Raw genomic sequence first — 20,452 nt, 5'->3', positions numbered from 1 at the left:
AAGATAGATGGAAATTTAGGTATTGATTGCAATTTCCACTGTATTTATAGAATCTTAGTCCGTAAAACACATTCACTAACGAGAATCTTAAAACAATTGTCTGTGTTTTACATTGCGTTCCTTAATATGTATACCCTTTTTTTTTATCCTGTCCTACATCTATTTTACAAAGTTTACTATGTGTTGTGCACAAATTGTGAAACCCAGCCCTTTGAGCTAGGCCCATATTTTTTAAAAATTAATTTAAGTTTTTTAATGAAAAAATTGTTCATATATAAAAATAATAATAAAAAGAAGTTACTTAATGAAATTGAAATACAAGTGCATTCTCACATAATTTGAAAAAAAAATTGCAGATAATGGTGTCATAATGATGAAAATGACCAAAAAAGTCTTAGATTTATTGTAAAAGGTCAATTCAATTCTAAACTTCTTAGTTTAAATAATTTAGTTATAAATTTTTTGACAATTTATTAATTTATAGTCTTTTTGATCAATTTTGTTGCCGGCCATCTTATGTGTAATGGCCGGCATTGATGTAAACAAAATTTTCATTTTTTTTTCAAATTTTTAAAAAAATAAAAATGAAAATAAATAAATAATATTCACATTTTTTTAATTGCAAATATTGTCTACATTAACACTAGCAGCCACTTGAAGAAGACAAACATGTGGACATCAGCTATGGTTAAAATAGCTAAATTAGTAAATTATTAAAAAATTCATGATCAAATTGATCAAATTAAAAAATTTAAAATTGAATTGACATATGTACAATATGTTTATGATTTCTTTTATAATTATCTATAGGATTATTACGCAAATTACAGTAAGTAAAACGCCTAAAACAGGTGAACGATGTTCACGTGTCTCATACACGTCCATATTCTTTTTGAGGAAAAGACAAGCGAGACCGATAAAAGTTTTTATAATTCAGGCATGATCACGTGAATGATACACGTACGCATGCATTTATTTAAAGGGAAAAGAAGAAGAAAAAACAGGAGAAATAAAAATAAAAGGCAAACAGTAAAAAATAGGAAAACACCTGCAACGAGATGCTTGCCCCACCATCTATCTACCCGTCGCTGTTAATGCGAGCTTATTATATCTGTCGTTCCAGTCAATTCCGAAGTGGGTCTCAAAGCACAACGACGATTGATCTTTTGAGGTTAGTTTCCTCTGATTCGAAGAGCTTAAATTCGGACGCGACCCTTTGAACCGTACGTGAATCTGGTCAGAGATCTGGGGAATATACTGAACATGCAAAAGGGTCGAGGATTATTTTTTAGGACGTCTCGGTTTCGTGTGCTTGTTTTGGATTTGGTTCTTTTTTGTTGTTGTTGTTGTTGTTGTTGTTGGAAACAGCGGAATCTGACGCTACTGCTGCATGTGCTAATGGTTCGACAATCTAATGCATGTTTCATGCTTCTGTTAAACATTAAACCATGCTAATGGTGGATCACGATCGTGACGCGAGGAATGGTTTCATCGCCTGCGAAATTTTGTTTTCGGTTGTGCTCTTACATGCTTTTTTTTTTTATGGGTTTAATGGGAGTAAGTGTAAAATGCACTTGCCATTCTTTCCTGTTTCCGAGTGATTTCGTAGGATTGGAGGGATTTGGATATCTTCTATACAGGAATGACATGTTTCTGAGTAGCGTCATAGCTGTTTCTAGTGTCATTCGAGATCTGAATTGGAGTTTCGCTGAAAATGTACCATGTAGACTTATCTCACCGATGATGAGATGGGCAACTACCAATCTTTGCAGAGGAAGTACATGAGAACTTGTGCCTGTTGCTGGCTTTTAAGTGGCTTAATTATGTTGTTTTGTACAGAGTGGATCATATCATTTCGACTTTTGAGGATCACTTAACTTCACTCAAGAATCCTGAGAATATTGTCTACCCTTCGAATGGATGTGCAGCGGAAGGGCAGTGTTACCGAAAACGGAAATGTGAGAGGATCTGATTTGCTGTGCACTTTAGCTGAGTCTGAAGAATGTGATTTCTCAAAATTGATGGAGAGGCCGAGGCCTTTAAACATGGAAAGGAAGAGGTCGCTTGATGAACGATCCCTCAATGAATTGTCGACTGCGTTGTCTCCTCATCTCTCCTTGAGAAATTCTGAGTCCTCGTCCCGCTTGACCGACCCCTTTGGTTCCTTTTTGTCGCCAGATAGAAGGTCGGGCTACAATACCCCAAGGGCAGACAATGGATTTGATACCCATCCTATGGTTGCTGAAGCTTGGGAAGCACTTAGGAGATCATTAGTATATTTTCGGGGTCAACCAGTGGGGACTATTGCTGCATTGGATAGTTCTGAAGAGAACCTTAATTATGATCAGGTAAAGAGTACTATTTCCAGATTGCATAATGCAGTACCTTCCATTTCATCCTATTTAGTGATGATCATCACCATTGCTTGCGTCTGTCCTTCTTGGTCCACCGAACATCAATGGTTTGGGAGAACCCATATCATTTGTATTAGTTGAAGTCATTTGTTGGTTGGACAGATGGTTTTGGTTTTCTTCGTCCTTTTGTTCATAAATAAGCATGTACTGAATATATTTTAGCCCACATGCTCCTGTCGATGAGCCTTCTCTTTTTGGTTACTACTCAATCAGAATCTAGACCAATCCTAATTGTTCTCATTTTGCAAACTGTCATGTACTTTAGCATATTCAAGGTAACTACTGTCAATATTGTGTTCCAGAAATTCTTCTTTACACTGGGCATCATGGCATCTTTACTTTGTCACTCATATGTCCACCTGTAGTCAAATATGCACCATCTGTTCACATGTCGATGGACTTGGAGCACAGGAGTTTTCTTAGGTTTGTAGTAAGTCAAGGGATAAAGTATTTTTCTGGACATGATTTAGAGCATAGACAGCTTCAAGTTTTTTTTCGAGGGTAAAAAATAGATGGCTTCAAGTTGTTAGAAAGTGAATGCTAACTTTTTCATTGGCTCTCTAGGTCTTTGTGAGAGATTTCTTCCCCAGTGCATTGGCTTTTCTGATGAATGGAGAATCTGAAATAGTCAAAAACTTCATATTGAAGACTCTTCGCCTACAATCATGGGAGAAGAAAATCGATAGATTCCAGCTAGGAGAAGGAGTAATGCCAGCTAGTTTCAAAGTGCTCCATGATCCGGTCAGGAATAACGACACTCTGATAGCTGATTTTGGAGAGAGTGCAATAGGAAGGGTTGCTCCTGTTGATTCTGGGTTTTGGTGGATCATTCTGCTCCGAGCTTATACAAAATCAACAGGAGATACATCTTTGGCTGAACTATCTGAATGCCAGAAGGGCATGCGTCTAATTCTGAGTTTGTGTCTGTCGGAGGGCTTCGACACTTTTCCAACTCTTCTCTGTGCCGACGGATGTTGTATGATTGACCGGAGAATGGTGAGTTTCTTATAGCATTGCTATCATATGACTTTGCTTAGGTACGTAGTAGTTTAATATCAATCTTCTAATTTCAAATCATGTAGGGGAGCCAATTCTCTATTAACCACAAAGTAATATTCAATTGCAACTTCATACTTCTCTTCTCACAATGTGAAGGGATTCACGAGATTGTTGTCTAAGGGTTCTCTACATTTGATTGAACTGATATGCTTCCTCTTTATTCTAAATAATCCAAATGTATAGACCGGTTCACAAGCAGGCATATGTAAGTGCATCATCATGCCAGTAATGAATAAATAATCAGCAGTAATGAACAAATAGTAAGTAATGCAACCTTGTAGGGTTCTTTACACGTGTGTTAAATGACACTTATAATTTGATTTCAAATGTTAGCCTTTGTCTTTTCATGCTGCTTAATGAATGATCTAAAGAAAGAATCGTTATCATCTAACTTGCTCAAAACGTCTGATTAATTCTGTGAGAGAAAAAAAGAATTAGGTTACATGTCGTCGAATATCTCTGTTTTCTGCCTACTCAAGGTCCATTAGGAGCTAGCACATCCTGCAACTCTTAGAAATGATAAAACTGTTATGGATCTACTTGTTCTCATTATTCATTTACTTTAACTCGGTTCAAAATTGTTTGTAATTTGCAGGGTGTCTATGGATATCCTATCGAAATACAAGCACTCTTTTTTATGGCACTAAGGTGTGCTTTGCTTCTCCTAAAGCAAGATGTGGAGGGAAAGGAATTTGTGGAACGTATTGTCAAACGCCTTCATGCCCTAACTTATCACATGAGGGGTTACTTCTGGATAGACTTAAAGCATCTTAACGATATTTATCGTTATAAAACAGAGGAGTACTCTCATACAGCAGTCAACAAATTCAACGTGATACCTGATTCTCTTCCAGAATGGATTTTCGATTTTATGCCTACTCGTGGTGGATACTTTGTTGGCAATGTTAGCCCTGCCAGAATGGATTTCCGTTGGTTCTGCTTGGGTAACTGTATTGCCATTTTGTCATCACTAGCGACGCCAGAACAGTCCACTGCCATAATGGACTTAATAGAATCACGCTGGGAGGAATTAGTTGGAGAAATGCCTCTGAAAGTTTGTTATCCAGCTATAGAGAACCATGAATGGAAGATTGTGACAGGGTGCGATCCGAAGAACACTAGATGGAGCTACCACAATGGTGGATCTTGGCCAGGTATGCTCTTAAAACTTGCCCATGAGAAGTGAAGTTGATTGGTTTCCATGGATCTTTTCTTTGAGGGATTTGTACTTTGTATAACATCAATTGTATTTGATTGATAAACTAGCATGGTTTGCTTTACATGATCAAATTGCACTTTGCTACTTGCTACAAATTTCTTCGATATACGCGCTCTTAGGTGTCGCTCTGAATGACTCTTTCAAATCAACCTTTATTCTCATATTTTTCTTTTGCTGTCACAATGTGTGCAGTGCTTCTATGGCTTCTGACTGCCGCATGTATCAAGACCGGACGACCCCTGATTGCAAGAAGAGCCATTGAACTTGCAGAAGCAAGGCTACTCAAGGACAACTGGCCAGAGTACTACGACGGGAAGCTCGGTTGTTACATCGGGAAGCAGGCTCGCAAATTCCAAACTTGGTCGATCGCCGGTTACCTGGTGGCGAAGATGATGTTGGAAGACCCTTCGCATATAGGTATGGTATCACTTGAGGAAGACAGACAGATGAAGCCGGTTATGAGGAGATCCAATTCATGGACTTTCTAGTAGATTCATGCTTCTTTCTCATTTTCTGCAAGTTATTAATCGTTGACTTGTTTTGCACTTTTACTTCCTGTCGTTTAAAATTTGCTACTCTGAACTGACTTCTCTTTCTTTTGGTCGAAGCAATGCTGCTATGTAGAATTTTTTATTTTTATGGTTAATGTAAAAAAAAGAAGAAAAAAAAGCAAATTTTTACTTAATCTAATGTTAATGTTACTTGGATAATATGTAGACATCAATTTGCAATATTTGTTGATTTGGTGGATGTAGTTTGAAATGATAGCCACCAATTGAGAATTTTTTATTTGATTTTTATTTGCTTAAAAGTCGGGTATTTTTCAAAAACCGTCGGATGGTCGGGCTCTTTGAAAATACTAACCCAAAGGGAAAATATATATTACTTCTTAATTTCGTTTCAAATCTATCTCACCCTTAATTTCTGGTCCCAATGCACCGTTAACTCTCATCGATGGCGTGTGTTTTCCGTGACCCTAACATTTGAAAAAAAATTGCACCGGAGTCCAAAACATTTTGTCAACGTGAATTCAAAATACTAACCCAAATAGAAAATATATATTGCTTCTTAATTTTTTTTTTTTTGTTTTAAATCTATCCCAGTCTTAATTTTTGGTCCAATGCACTGTCCATTTTTATCGATGGCGTGTCTTTTTCGTGAGCTAACATTTCAAAAAATTGTACTGAAAGTTTTGAATATTTTGTCAACATGAATTGATCAAGTCCCAAACATTTAAAAAGTGCAATTAAATTCTGGACATTTTTACTTGGGCACAGTTAAGTCCTTCCATGGTTGTTCATTAATTTTGCTAATGTGGCGCTCTAGAGATCTAACGTAATTTTTGCCGTAGTTGGCGTTGACGCTAATGTCAGTCAAAAGATAGACCAAATTTATAAATATAAAGCCAAAAAAGGGTTGGAAAAAAAAAACTATGGTGGAATTCTCAAAAAACTTGTTTCGAGTCGTCGCTGAAGTCCAAATTTTCTTTTTTTTGAGTCATTTAAATCCAAAAACTCATCTTCAAAATGCATATCGGGAGCAAATGTTTATTGGCAACAGCGCGCACGAGGGAGCAACCGGCCATATTCTGAACTGACCTCGGACTTGCATCTCGGTATCGATATGGGCAGCCAATAGTAAGCTCAACCGATTTGCCTTTAGAGCAAATCGGTCGTGTGACAGTCATGTGGCCGGAGTCCTGACCGAGAAACTGGTCAAAGTTAATATCAAGAGAGATACTGCAACCGATTTCAGCACTTGATAAAAAGAAATTACTAAAGTTAAGACAAAGGCAATTCGCAACAAGTGCGTAAAAAATGTGATTCTCCCCTATTCCAAGTGATGACCAGGTTTGAAGAAGAATTTTCTGCTGAGAAAAATAGTGTGTACCCAACTTATTCATCACGCCCATTAATCATGTGAATTCAACCTGGATCTAACAAAATAAACAGCAGCGAATGCATTGGAACTGTGTATTCGGATCCAGCTAAGAATCTCCCCGTGAGAGAAGGAGTCCCAATCACATCGTCTATTTAGAGATAAAGAGCAACATGATACTTGAATGCTGCCATTCTGGCCTTTGGTCCACATTAAAGTCCCATTACATTCAGAAAATAGCAGACTGGTGTTGCATTTCAGGGAATGATCAACAGCATTCAATAGCACTGTGAGTGAAATACAAGTATCATTTTAGAGGAAAGTTAGAGGTGCCTCGGGCTGAATTTGGCTTATCGCAACGGATGGCTTGTGAGTAGTCCATGGCCTGTGTGCTTCACCAGTTGAATCCATCATTGAATCCATCATTGAAGGCTCTGGACTCCCATCCAACAGTTGAATCATGAATGAGCAAACTGCTATTATAACATTCAAATAAGAGAAGATCAAGTGCGCAACTATAACAACTACAGTTTTTAGTCATCTTGTAGAGCCCAGAGAAGATGTTTCAGAGATGGACAGTTCAGACAGGCACTTCCCACTGATGAAGTCCAAAACTTCTGCGACTGTCTGATCAAGGGTAGACATCGCCACTGCCAAATTCTGGTGAAATTCCTCTACAGATGGCTCGCCACCATCAATGGCGTTGCTCACAACTTTCAAGAATATAGTGGGGACGTTCAATAGACCTGCCACGTAGGCAACAGCTGCTCCCTGCAAACAAAATCCATCCCTGATTCTTCAAACGAAAATGACGACTATAAAACTGTGATTATCATTTTCTGAAGTAGCTCATGGCAGAGACTGTTGATACATCCATCCTCCTAAAAAGAGAAGCTAATGCTTTAGCTTTTGTGAGACTCTGAACAATTCATTAGACTCTGGACACATTAATTTGCTGGTCTAATCAGAGCAAGTCAAGAAATATCTGAGTGATCACATCTCTAGAACTACTCGAGGATCTAAACTCTGGCCTCTACAACCTTCACAATGTCACCTTCAGACTGGTGTGGCTATATCCTAAGAAGCATTGACACTAACACATGACACACGGCACGACACGACACGTCATTTTAAAAAAAATAAAGAATTCTGATATGTTGAGATACATTTTATATTAAATGTATATTTTTATAAATACATAATAAATTATCATTTTTATCACAAAAAAATAAATAATAAAAAAGCCTAGAATGAATTTATGCTAAAAAATTAATCCATCATTTATTAATATCATTCATTGTTTTAATTTAACAAATTCAACTCCATTTCTATAATTTATAAAACTTGAAAAAGAAAAAAAATAAGGGAATTCACATTCTAGACTAGCAAGTCGACATGTCGGAAGAGAAAGAAAAAAATCTTGGGGGATGAATTATGTATCATGGAAAGTAAGAGTCAGAAAAAAAAAAAAAAAAAAAAAAAAAAAAAAAGACTAGATTTTTCTTCTTCCTAATTTATTATTTTTATTATTGTTTTTTATTTTTTCACATATATACTTTTGACCCCTCATTTATTGAAAATTTTTCAAATTGACCTTACCTATTGGAATATGTCGGAAACTCGTATATCGGAATTCCGATTGAGTGTTGGGAAAGTCGACCAATGCCAGATTTTTTGACACGTGTTGACTAAGTGTCAGAAAGTGTCCAAGAGTATCAGATACATGTCGGAGTATCTAATATAACACGACTCCTGGAGAGTGTCAATACTTCCTAGGCTATATCAACAAAACAATCCTTCTCTATGTTACTTTCATTTCTATCAATCATAATACTGCCACAAAGCAGGAACTTTACTACATCAAGATAATTTGGGAAACATGAAGCGTGTGTTGGAAATTGGTGTCAGGACATGCAGTGCTCAAACTGGTTACCTCCATGTCTACAAGGTTAGCATTATTAGCGGTGATGAATGCTTCATCCGGTGGGCAAATATCAAAGGAGTCACCAGTGGATAGTGCTCCATCCTGGAATATCAAGTGACTCCAATAAAAATTCCATATAAGATCGTTATAGGTAAAGAAATGTAGAGGGTGATAATTAATATGTACAACCTATCAACCTATGATGAGTAACTGAGTTGCAATGCATAACCAATAAACTAGATGAAAGGTGAACCATTCTGGAGATTACCAAGATCTTAAAATCATTTGGATTAAATCCATCAAATACCAGAGAAGTTCCACCTCAGTCAATTTAAGTGAGCCTAAAATCTAATGACCATGATAAGGCATCTCTATATCATGATTGAGGCTGCAGATGACAATTCTCATGTGAAGGTTACCTTGATAAGAAAGTAATGCTGTCATGTAGATCTTCAACATAATATATATCAAGCCAAAATAGTGCAACACAGGGAGGTGAGCAAATTAAGTAAATCCTATATTACTGTTTCTCAACATGTTGCAAGCGTTAATGAGATATAAAAAGCAAAACACGTCATTCACAAAAACTTCCACAAACTGCTCTATGCCAGGTAACATGATCAAACATTGCAAGTATGGATACATTTTGAGCAAGACTGTGATCTATAAAAGATGACCTTCAGTTGAAGCTCTGTTGAAAGCAAAGGCATTGAGAAGGACTGTCGCCGGCCAATTGCATACAGATCACGACCCTGAAGTGAAAAAAGCATGACTAATTATCTTAAATTGCAGAAGTTGTTAAAATTTCAACATAATGCAATTGCACTATTTTGGCAGACACCTCTTTATACAGCCAAGGAATCTGATCACCACTACGATATAAATAATATAAACTGATATTTGGATTTAAGGTAGATGCATCTCCCTATGAATATCTTGTGTTTATTAAGAGAAGCACTTGAGAATCAATAGTTTTTTTTTTTTTTTTTTTTTTTTTTGGTCAAAACTTGAGAATCAATAGTTTCAGATCACTTACAGGAAGAGGTATCCTTCTATGATGGAAAGCAACACTTGATACAAGAAAAACATCCTCGATGTTTGCTCCTTTCGACTGAAATCACCAAAAGTCAGTACAATGACCTAAAGTTATTATGTCTTCTAGACATGTGTGCTTAGGCGCTATGTAAATCTTAAATCCCTATCTTTTGTTCCTTTAAGAGTAACCTGTCCTCTTGTTTTCTATCTACTAAAGAGCAAATAAGAATGTAGTGGAAAGCATATAGAATGGATAACACTGAAAGTCATATGCATTAAGGCTGAATAAAGACATTTATCAAAAGAAAGGAAACCGAAGGCCCCTGTATTGAAGAGAAATGAATCCACTTTACAAATTTGAAATAGATGCTGCAAGATATGTAAGTATATTTCAGAAGCCTCTATAAAATATACAGTTTCAAAATCCTCATAATATGTAGCTTTACCACATAGCCACCAGCTGTGCCTGCATTTATGATGAGGTCTGGCTTCAATGCTTGTATAGATGCATAGGTCACAAGTGCTGCTGGAATAGTCCCAATGTTATTAACACCTATCGAAGAGATAAACTGAGAGAAGTTGGTAAGTCCCTTATGGGCAGATAAGCATGAAATCCACAGCTCATGAAGTGATTGCAGAGGGCATCTGATAGGTACTGAATTCTATCTGTTGGTCTTAGACAAAGGTCACTGATCCTCGTATACTTCTTCTGGTAAAAGGTTCAAGTGCTGTTAAGAACAGGTAACTTCAGATCGAAGTTCTAGGCAAGAGATTTGAGAGTCTGAATTAGGTAATGAAAAATAAATGTTTCGGCTGTAAAAGACCCACAGAGGATTTAGATATGCTATATCATGTTAAGAGAACTCTATGGAAATTCATTTGCGGTGCTTACGTGTCTGGCTAAAGATGAACAAGAAGAGGAAGAAACTCATTACTAAGCTTGTTTCATCTTAATGCACATGAAGTTTCAAATTTAATGAATATAGAGAGGAAGGAAAAAAACTTGTCTTATGGCACCATAAGTTCAATTCTTTCCTGATGTCGGCATTCTGCAACTAAAAAACTTGTCGAAAGAGAAAATTATGGTAAATATTGGTACCACAGAAAATTAGCTGACTCGAGAGTCAAGAAGAGGGATTGTTCCTAGCATATATCTATAACACTGAAATATAGCAGACTGAATGGTACAACCATGGTGCTTATAGGTCTAAAAAATTCTATAAAAAGTTACATTTCCTCAATACCATAACCACTCTTTTTGTAAGACCCTGAAATAGGTGTACTGCATTTCATCACAGCCATATTACTCAAACCATGTGGTAAGAAAAAGTTTTATTCTAGTGGCTGAGGATAATATTCAGAAGCTTTCCTATATTGGCTTGTGTGGATAAGGCCTAGGAGAAGGGAAATAATGGACGAGGTACCCACCAAGAGCTAAATCTTTCCCTGGCCAAATGACGTTCAGTTGCAAATCCTTGTAAAAGCCATGGTACCGAATCCAAGGGAGACCTGGAAAACTGCATACGTGTTATAATACTTGTCATATGCAAAGGTAAGAAATGTCTGAGAATAGAAATCTTGCAGAATTCTCATCGCAAAACTTCAAGCAGTCTTTGACATCATGGCATCGAGCATTAAGGAAGGGAACTCACATCCGGAAATTTCAGGTGCGGTCAAATGCCTTAAAAGGTTGCAGAAATACAAGATAAAGCACGCAAGAGCCAGTAACATAAGACTAAACAAGGTGCTGTCTCCACAAATCCTGATTCAGCGAGTGAAGGTTTTATTGGACCGCAGATGTATCCATGAGGTTCCAAGAGAAAAAGAAAAAGAAGAACAGAAGGCTCATCTTGAGCATTATTAAAGTGATTGAACTGATCATAAGTCAAAGCAAAGTGCAACTGAATATTTAAGGTAATGAATTATGGACATTGACTAAAGAGTACATTATTATAGAAAGAAAGATCCTGAATCGAAAGTCCCCAAAAAAACCCACTTATAATGAGAGCAAAACAAGTATGGTAACATCATTATCATTCATAAAAAGTAAAGAAGCTTACAACGCGCTGTCCTCAGCAAGATTGAACCTTTTCAGAATAGGAAGAGCCTCGGCATCCATAGCTACAAACCCAAATGAGAACCCGGTGAGAAAAACCAGAAAACCCGAATAAACGCAACCACGATACCAAAACATAATCTGCAAACTCATGGCCCGCCGCACAAGCTGTATAAATCAAAACTTGCGATTCTATGAAGACACAGAGCAAACCCAACATCTCTGACTCATCAGAGCAAACACGAAATCTCTAACTCATCAAATTCACAGAGCAAAACACAACATATTGAGATAAAATGCCACTCAGAGAGAGAGAGAGAGAGAGAGAGAGAGATATACCAATGATGAAGACGATGGTGGAGATGGGTCTTTCGCAGTCGTCTTTCTGGTCGACGCTTGATGTAACGTGAAGGGGCGACATCGAGGAGGAGGGACGGTGATCGAACCGAGAAGACGGGCAGAGAAAGAAACTAAGTTCAAGCTCGTTGCTCTCTCTCTCTCTCTCTCTCTCTCTTCCCCCTGCCTCCCCCATCCCCATGAAAAGTCAGCAGTTTCATGGCGAGAGAAACGTGCTCTGGAATTACCCTTTTTTTTAATAAATAAAACATAATATTATTTAAGATGTGCATCCTAAAATTTCTACTTTTTTATTTATTTATTTCTCTATTTTTTTAAATAAGTTTAGAATAAAAATCTATTTGGTAACGTAATTTGATTTTTCTATTTTAAAACAGATTTCTATTACGTAAATAAATTTGAAAAAGAAATTAAAAACTAAAAATTTTAACTTCTTAATTTTTAAAATAAAATGTCCATAAATCAATTTATGTTCTCGAAAATTTATCATGCACACCCTTAATGTGCATCCAATTTAATTAGGGAGCACTAAATATTATGAATTATCTTGCGCTGAATGGATGAAATGTGTATTATTCAGAGATTTTTTTAAATACAATTGGCTATACCAATGTGTCAATTATCCAACGTTGACTGCGTAATTTAATTTTTATACCAATATAAATCTAATAAAAATCCATTTTAATCTAGCTGACGTTCGCTTTTTTTCCAAATTTTTGTTCGTAATATTAGCCACATCAAAATCGTGCTCTTTAATCATTTGTAGGAACTGGGGCCTGCCATTGTCATGTCCTTCATGTACTTCCAAACTTATAGTCAGAAAGATAGGGAGACCTTTCCATGAAAATTAGGTTATTATCTTGCTTTATTCCAATCAGTAGTTATCATTTCAAATGTGTGGGGCCACGATTTCCTTTAAAGGTTTTGTATCAGAAAAATTTCGTCCCAAGATTTACTGATAAAGGAATTTTTTTTTGAACAGTACTGATAAAGGAATCTGCACTCGATGAATATCCACCCATCTCACTAATAGAGGCAAGGGACACATCTGGCCGTAGAAAGTAACAAATTTTCCACCGCAATGGTGAAGTGATTAATTTCTTTTGTATATTTATTAGATTCTTCTCTTCACGAATATATATAAAATGATTGATATCACAAAAAATCTCAAATCAATATAATTATGATAAATTTATTCTAAATTTAATTTTTGACAATCAACGACTCTAAATTAATACACTTACGCCAAATTTATTTTATATTAGCTTTCATTAAAATTTGCCATTAAATTATTGGATTGGATAATATGTAAAAATTGATGGATGTATCAATTCAGAATTTTTACTTCCATTTATCACAAATCTATTAGTTTGTGACTTTTCATGACATTAATCAAATTTAATGAAAAATTCATGAAGAGTAAATTTATCACAAATATACTAATTTGAGGATTTGATGGTAAAAAAATTAGTTCGGATAGATTTGTGTCAAGTGTATTAATTTGAGACTTTTCATGGTATTAAGCATAATAAAAATACATTATTCACAAAATAACTTTTACTCTTAGAAAGATAAAACCTCCATGTCTTATCCTAATTTTGTTAAAGGCACGGGTTTGCACGTGACAGTCGTGAGTGCCTTGTAAGACCCCACGCGATATAAAGATTGCGATAGGTGAGTCAAACCCGGTGTGAGGTTTGACCCATCTGGAGAATGCAGCGGGGGCAGCGGTAAAAATAAAAGCAACGAAACAAAGCGCAAGCACAGCTCATCTTCAGCCTAAAAGCCTGCGCTTCAAGCAATATGATCCAGAAAAAAATGTATGAAAGGGGTCGATCGGGAAAAGGGAATGTCAAAGCCGGGCGGCGATTCCATTACTTAAACTGAAGAAGGCAAATTACTTTTTGAACCCCATGTGACTGTTGTCATTTGAAACATTACTGCGACCAAACCACAGAAATGTCCAGATGCAACTTGTACAGATAATTCAAGAGAGAATAAGTCTGCCCAGCATATATAGCAAATGATTCGATCGTACAAATTGGCCTTTGGACATATGAAACATGAAGCATCTAGTAGTATGTTCCTGTGCACACCATCCTCAGTCGCTCAACTTGAATAGCTGTGTGAAGCTGAATTCTAACAGGCACGCATTTATGTCATCTACATAAAAATCGATAAGTTCCACATCGATTAATGCCTCAGAGGTCAGAAAGGCACTTCCCATTGATGAATTCGACGACTTGACAGACAGTCTGATCGAGGGCAGCAGTAACCGCTGCCAAATTTTGCAAGAATTCCTCCGCAGTCGGTTTGTCACCGTCCACAATGTCGGTCACTGCTTTTACGAATATTGCAGGAACTTTCAAGATATCGGCTACATAAGCAACAGCTGCACCCTACATTTTCAAGTGTTGTCAAAATCTGTTAGCAAGATGCCAGGCATACAAGAAATTAACAGATAAAAAAAAATTAAAAATGAAGGAGTCTGATGTGATGTTGATTACGACTTACGGGTACACAACAGCAAAATCTTCTTTATAAAATGACATAGTATAATCAAAAACCAAAACCAAAATGGTCAACTATAAGACATCTGCCATGCTATATGTCAGAAATTAACAGCACCTGTTTAATTGATACATAAGTTTTACAACCGGAGTTGGTAGCAACACTTAGCTAGTAAGGTCATCCATTCATGTGTAGACAAAAGGAAATAAAAGAATACCTCCATATCTTTGAGTGTCGCATCATTTGCAAAGATTGTTGCTTCATCTTGTTGGGACATGTCCAGAGAGTCTCCAGTTGACATCTTACCAACCTGAAAGACGCATAAAATTAATGAAGCTGACTCTACTCTGATATAACCCACTAGAAACAGAGATAAGACCATATACGTGCACTCTATCTGATCCAAGTTCCTTTCAAAAGTCAAATGCATTATTCAGCACAGAAACTAGATGACCTTAACGGTTGCATACTGCTTGGCAAAGGAAAGAGAGGCAGGATTTACCATATTCTGCAAGTGAATGCAGATAAACCTTGACTATGAGGGATTCAATTATAATAACTCTACATTTGAGAAAAGAGTAAGTTTACGAATAGCTCTAGATTAGCCAGATAGCATTTGAAGATAGAAGAATCCAAAAAGTTAAATTCACATTCATAAAAGGATATTATCTAGTCTAACAAGAAAAATGCCACGTTAAGCATCCATGCAGGAATAGAAATGCCCTGGTAGGAAAAGCAGCCTCTAGGCCCATCAGAAAGTAAGGATATGGCTGAAGAAAATCTTGTTTCGCTAACAAACCCATCCTGAGGGACTTGCTACAAGTATGGTAGAAGTCCCCCATCATAGAAACTACTAATCATATAACCACAGGCCCAGGGAGCATCAAGTAGGTGACGCATGTGTCTAGACAATATTCCAATAAACAGTAAAGAGATACTTTTGCAAAAATTAAGCAGCAAGACCCTGGGAAAACAGCCGGAAAAAAAAAGAAGAAGAAGAAGAAGAAGAAAGAGTTTCTCAAGATGATTTTCCGTAACTATATCAACTTGACATTTTCCTCTTCCTCAGTCAACCTCTGACCAACATTAACAGAGAACTACAGTTCAGTTAGACCACTTGTCATAGCTTCTTGAACAATAAAGGGATATATTTATCAGATAATAACCTGTCTTATAATATCCTAGAAGTGTGAGAGGTTCTTTTTATTGAAAGAGAACAAAAATGTAACATTGGCAAAGTTTACTTTGTCAAAGGTTGACCTTAACTAACCACAGGTTATCTTGGAAAAAATAGCATTCACAACATAAACATTTTATGTCTTGGCCATCCCAGTCAACTGGGCCATTTCCTTTTGTGATTCCAAAAGTCCAGACAAACTCAATTAAGAAAAGAAAAATACATTCACCAAGTAAACAGTTCTGAGGTTTTAAGCAAGAGAACTCTGTCAATCAAGGCATGGAATTACCTTCAAGTTGAGCTCTTTTACAAGATTTGGTGTTGAAAATGCTGGTCGCAACCCAACTCCATACAGATCAAAAACCTGCAGAAGACATTGGAGGCACAAAAGCAGCTTCAACTATATGTTTTTGACCAAGAACAAAGCTAGTAGCAGCATCAGCATGAATGTTCATGGACCTAGCACCAAGAAAGAAAGGGAATGTATACACATGAGAAAATTTTCATTACTGAGCAAAAAGATCTGGAAACAAGAGGTATAAGGCACGTAATGCAGACAAGACTGAATAAACAGCTCACACTTGTCTTTCTGACATTAGGATCAACCACATACTTAAAGACACTATGCTGTTTGGGGCAAGAAACATTGATAAGCAACCTAATGCTATGCGCTGTCACACAACTGTCACCATTTTGTCAGCACCTGCAGAACTTTGAAAAAGATCCCATCTAGTTTATGTCAAGTGCTAGAAAATGATATCCAAATAAGCATTTTAACAACCAAATGACACCAGTATAATGAAAAATGACTTACTGGGATTGGTATTCTTCTATCATGGAAAGCAACCTCAGATGCCAGAAACACGTCGCTGATGCTCGCTCCTTTAGCCTGTGGCAAATGGGAATAAACACAAATTAGTATGCCGCATGCTATTGGAAATGTAAACTTTGAGCTGAGGAAAAGTTCAGAAAGAGAAAATTGAAGTCTAAATTGGAATTGATGCATGCTATACAATTAAATTCTTAGTGGCATTCTTCCAACACCAAGATGTCTAAATAGGTACAGAGGGGAAAGCCAAATAAATGAAAACATATTTTGGCTGGACTGTACCAATACCAATGAATTGTGAACACAGTCACTTTGGACTAATATGAATAGGATGATACGATCATAAACAAAATACAATTACAACTCCTTCACAGCCAAAAAAAAAGACCTTGAAGCCACCAGCGGTACCGGCATTTATGATTAGGTCAGGCTGCAATGCCTGAATAGAAGCATAAGTCACCAAGGATGCAGAAATTGTGCCAACACTATCGACCCCTGTCAGCATTACAATGTATCAAACACATAATGGTATATAACATAAGCAATTATTACCAAGCAAAAGTCCCTCGAGTCCAAATTACTTTTTGCAAGTAAAATATTTTCGTTTTGAGGAACACAGATAAACTACATACCAGATGAAGGATCTTTTCCTGGCCAGATCAAATTTATGTTCAAGTCTTTGTAAGTACCATGGTAACGAACCCAAGGGACACCCTTAGGGAATCTGTAGCATATCAGATTGACACATCAAACTTAATGCAAAATATCAAGCAAGAAAGTAATGCCTAAATAGAGAGAATTTGAGAATTTAGAAACTTAAAAGATCTAACATCAATCTCTTGAATGAATCAAGGATTGCCTATACCATATTACCCCAGGCAAAGAGATAAAAAGAACATATACTTGCAGGTTAGTTTCCGATCATCCCAATGCCCACAAAAGGTTTTGCCTTTTCCATTTTCTAATTCCCTTTTTTTTTTTGGGTCAGATTCTAATTGCCTCGAGGTGCTTTGCTTCTCAGTCTTAACCATAAATTTCCCTTTTCTTGCTGTGTTTTTTTTTTTTTTTTTTTTGGGGGGGGTGTTCCTATTCTAATTCCCTTGAGATGCTTCGCTTCTTAGTCTTAACCATAAATCAGGCCCAAATCAATAGGTAGCGTTAAACGACCTCAAACCCAGAGTTGCAAATGGTCGAACACATAAGCGACAAAAACAAAAAACCAATATTCTCCGTAACCTTAAAAAGCACTTGACAGTAACAGCACAACTCCTGAGCTCCTACTCCACTATTGATCGAGAAAAAGCAGACTAAATAAGCGCAAACATCAGCAGCTAATGAAGAAACTCACAAGGAGTCCTGATCCTCGACGAGCTGAAACCTGTTGACCACCGGAAGCGCTTCAGTTTGCATAGCTACGCACCCCAAAAATCAACCAACCAAAAACACCCAAGAAAACACGCGTTATGAATTACCCAACAACACGAAAGGATTCCACGAGGCGGAAACGAAAAGGGAAATGAATAAGGTACCGATCAAGATGACGATGGTCGAAACAGGACGCTTCTCGGCTCCGCCGGCCGCGGCTTCCTCCGCAGCGCCCGATCCGTCGCCGTGAGGAGCCATCTGGGGATTTCGCCTCGTTGCGTTGGCGGATCAGTGGGGCGCGCCTACGACGACTGTCCGAGGAAGAAGAAGGAGGGAAGGAGGGAACGTGCGAGGAATCGCACGAGATGGAACAGGATTGTTCTGTCTCTGTCGGGTGGTAAAGTTTTTACAGAGGGGAGAGAGAGAGAGAGAGAGACACTATTATTGATCGACCGAGGTAGGTGTTATTTTGGGTAAATGTCATCGCTCAGTTTTGTATGAAAAGCATCTTTTTTTCCTTTTCCAAATCCGTACCACCACTTTTTAAAAAGCGTCACCCTCCATACCTTCCTGAATCGATAAAAATAAAAATAAAAAAAAAAATGAAATCGACCCATAATTTTGATCTAATACACGATACCGCCCTTAAGTTTTTAATTTGTACAACATTATCCCTGAACATGTTGTCTCTGAACTTTTAATATTGTCCATAAACTTGAATTATTGAAAGAATGATACTAAATTTTTTCATATAATTTAGTGATTATATTGAATATGTACAAAAATTCATAAACTAGATTGAATATGAACTAAAAATTCATTGATCATATTAAATAAATTAAAATTTTAGGGATAATATTATATATTGGGCCAAAGTTCATGAGATATTTATGTAATTTTCCATGAAAATTTGGTGATGCGGTATTAATATGGTTAGAAATCAGCAGACATGATTTAAGGCATTGTTGACTTGAATTCTTCCATAATGTTGACTTGGAATTCAACTCCCTAAATAAAAGCATTTGGTCTACATGCTTCGGCATCTCCATTCCCGTTTGAGGATAGCATGGCCACATCAAAAAGTAACTTAGATGAGATTACGAATCTTTTATGAGCCGGCTAAATGTGAGAGATGATACAAAAGTTTTTGATACTCGGACCTCTGGAGTGTCAAAAGTTGATACAAAATGACACTTAAGTACCAAAAGTTATGAAAGTGACACTTAAGTGCCAAAATCGGAGAGAAATTGATAATTTAAGTGCCAATTCGGCCAAAATTCGATCAAAATGCTGACGTGCGCAATTTTCGGCGAAGTAAATGCAAAATGACGTCGTTTTGCATACTATCATGGCTAGACAATGCAAAACAACGTCATTTTGGTGCTTACGTAGTAAACAATTAATATAAAAATTAATTAAATTTAATTTAAAACTAATTTATTTAAAAATTTAAAAAAAAATTAAATAAAAATTTTAATTTTAAAAAAGGGTAGGGGCTAGCGACACCGGCCGACCCTCCCCCCTCCGTCACTAACCGTTCTCGGCGGTGGCGGAGGTGGCAACGGCTCAACCGGCTCCCTTTTTTAAAATTTTAATTTTTTTAATATTTGTATTTTTATTTTTAAATTTTTATATAATTTTAATTTTAAATTTAATTTAATTAATTTTTATATTAATTTTTTACCACATCAACATTAAAATGACATTGTTTTTGCATTGTCCGGCCCACATCACCGTGTAAAACAACGCCGTTTTGCATTTACTTCATCGAAAATTGCACACGTCAACATTTTCATCGGATTTTTTGGCCGAATTGGCACTTAAGTGATCAATTTCTTTTCGATTTTGACACTTAAGTGTTATTTTCGTAACTTTTGGCAATTAAGTATTTCTTTGTGCTAATTTTTTACATTTGACATTGTTTTTACCAAAGTTTTTTCATCAAAGTTAGATAAGATTTTTATTCTTAGATCCGAGTTACTGATTAACGCATTATTTTGAAAATGGGTAATTTACTGAAAAACCTCAAACTGGTACGGTGTGACAAATTTACCCTCTGTTAGTTTTCGTTAAATTTTAATTAAGTCAAATGACACGTGATAGTTAATTGTTATAGTGATTTGGGAGGTAGTTTGTCATAGTTTACAATTTTTGTGATTTTTTTGTGGTATTAATCCAATTTACAAGCCCAAAGGGTTAAGGGTCACAAATTTACCAATTTGAGGTTTTTTGTGGTCGAATAAAATTAGTTTGGGGTAAATTTTTCATAAATGTACCACTTTAGGGTTTTTTATGGTTAGTCGGAGTAAATTTGACATTTGAAGCGTACTTTTGCCAAAGTTTTTTCATCAAAGTTAGATAAGATTTTTATTCTTAGATCCAAGTTACTGGTTAACGCATTATTTTGAAAATAGGCCTAATGTTCATACGAAGCCCAAAGCTTGGCCTTTTCACCCTCTCTCTCTAACCTTTCCTTGACCTAAATGGTAGGGCATTGACATGATTGCTTGCCATCTTACATCACTTTAAGGAAGGCACGTGGTCAAAGCCATTGGGAAAAGAAAGAGGGAAATCAGCCAGAGATTGAGAATTAAGAGAGATTGTTAAATTTGACTTGAGGCGTCAAAA

General features: G+C 36.6%; 3 protein-coding genes across 6 annotated transcripts; 1 reads left to right on the top strand and 2 right to left on the bottom strand.

Annotated features, from left to right (window-relative positions):
* The first annotated feature begins 1,060 nt into the window (after positions 1-1,060).
* On the top strand, positions 1,061-5,349 carry LOC104453398 (probable alkaline/neutral invertase B). 3 transcript variants are annotated; one of them, XM_010067938.2, is made up of 5 exons: positions 1,061-1,171; positions 1,840-2,348; positions 2,979-3,410; positions 4,069-4,627; positions 4,885-5,349. In XM_010067938.2, exons 2-5 carry the CDS (start codon positions 1,917-1,919, stop codon positions 5,178-5,180), a joined length of 1,719 nt encoding a protein of 572 aa, XP_010066240.1. In that variant the 5' UTR covers positions 1,061-1,171; positions 1,840-1,916; the 3' UTR covers positions 5,181-5,349. The 3 variants fall into 3 exon arrangements, with proteins under 3 accessions (XP_010066240.1, XP_039172262.1, XP_039172261.1); XM_039316328.1 differs by lacking the exon at positions 1,061-1,171 and adding an exon at positions 1,179-1,223; XM_039316327.1 differs by lacking the exon at positions 1,061-1,171 and having other exon boundaries at positions 1,240-2,348.
* Positions 5,350-6,694: 1,345 nt separating this feature from the next.
* LOC104453397 (5'-methylthioadenosine nucleosidase) lies at positions 6,695-12,118 on the bottom strand. Of its 2 annotated transcripts, XM_010067936.3 has the most exons (8): positions 11,925-12,118; positions 11,590-11,650; positions 10,958-11,046; positions 9,976-10,082; positions 9,531-9,605; positions 9,172-9,246; positions 8,504-8,596; positions 6,695-7,341 (listed from the first exon to the last, which is right to left on the bottom strand). In XM_010067936.3, exons 1-8 carry the CDS (start codon positions 12,115-12,117, stop codon positions 7,108-7,110), a joined length of 927 nt encoding a protein of 308 aa, XP_010066238.3. In that variant the 5' UTR covers position 12,118; the 3' UTR covers positions 6,695-7,107. The 2 variants fall into 2 exon arrangements, with proteins under 2 accessions (XP_010066238.3, XP_010066239.2); XM_010067937.3 differs by lacking the exons at positions 11,590-11,650; positions 11,925-12,118 and adding an exon at positions 11,182-11,563 and having other exon boundaries at positions 10,958-11,038.
* Positions 12,119-13,792: 1,674 nt separating this feature from the next.
* LOC104455508 (5'-methylthioadenosine/S-adenosylhomocysteine nucleosidase) lies at positions 13,793-18,280 on the bottom strand. Its single transcript, XM_018859529.2, has 8 exons — positions 17,989-18,280; positions 17,808-17,871; positions 17,092-17,183; positions 16,848-16,954; positions 16,445-16,519; positions 15,920-15,994; positions 14,671-14,763; positions 13,793-14,341 (listed from the first exon to the last, which is right to left on the bottom strand). The coding sequence occupies exons 1-8, from the start codon at positions 18,080-18,082 to the stop codon at positions 14,144-14,146; spliced, it is 798 nt and encodes a 265-aa protein (XP_018715074.2). The 5' UTR covers positions 18,083-18,280; the 3' UTR covers positions 13,793-14,143.
* Between the last annotated feature and the right edge of the window lie 2,172 nt (positions 18,281-20,452).

Source organism: Eucalyptus grandis, chromosome 7, assembly GCF_016545825.1.
Source record: "Eucalyptus grandis isolate ANBG69807.140 chromosome 7, ASM1654582v1, whole genome shotgun sequence".
NCBI classification, from domain to species: domain Eukaryota; kingdom Viridiplantae; phylum Streptophyta; class Magnoliopsida; order Myrtales; family Myrtaceae; genus Eucalyptus; species Eucalyptus grandis.
The sequence above is the reverse complement of the archived record's forward strand: the minus strand, read 5'-3'. Positions and strand labels throughout refer to the sequence as shown.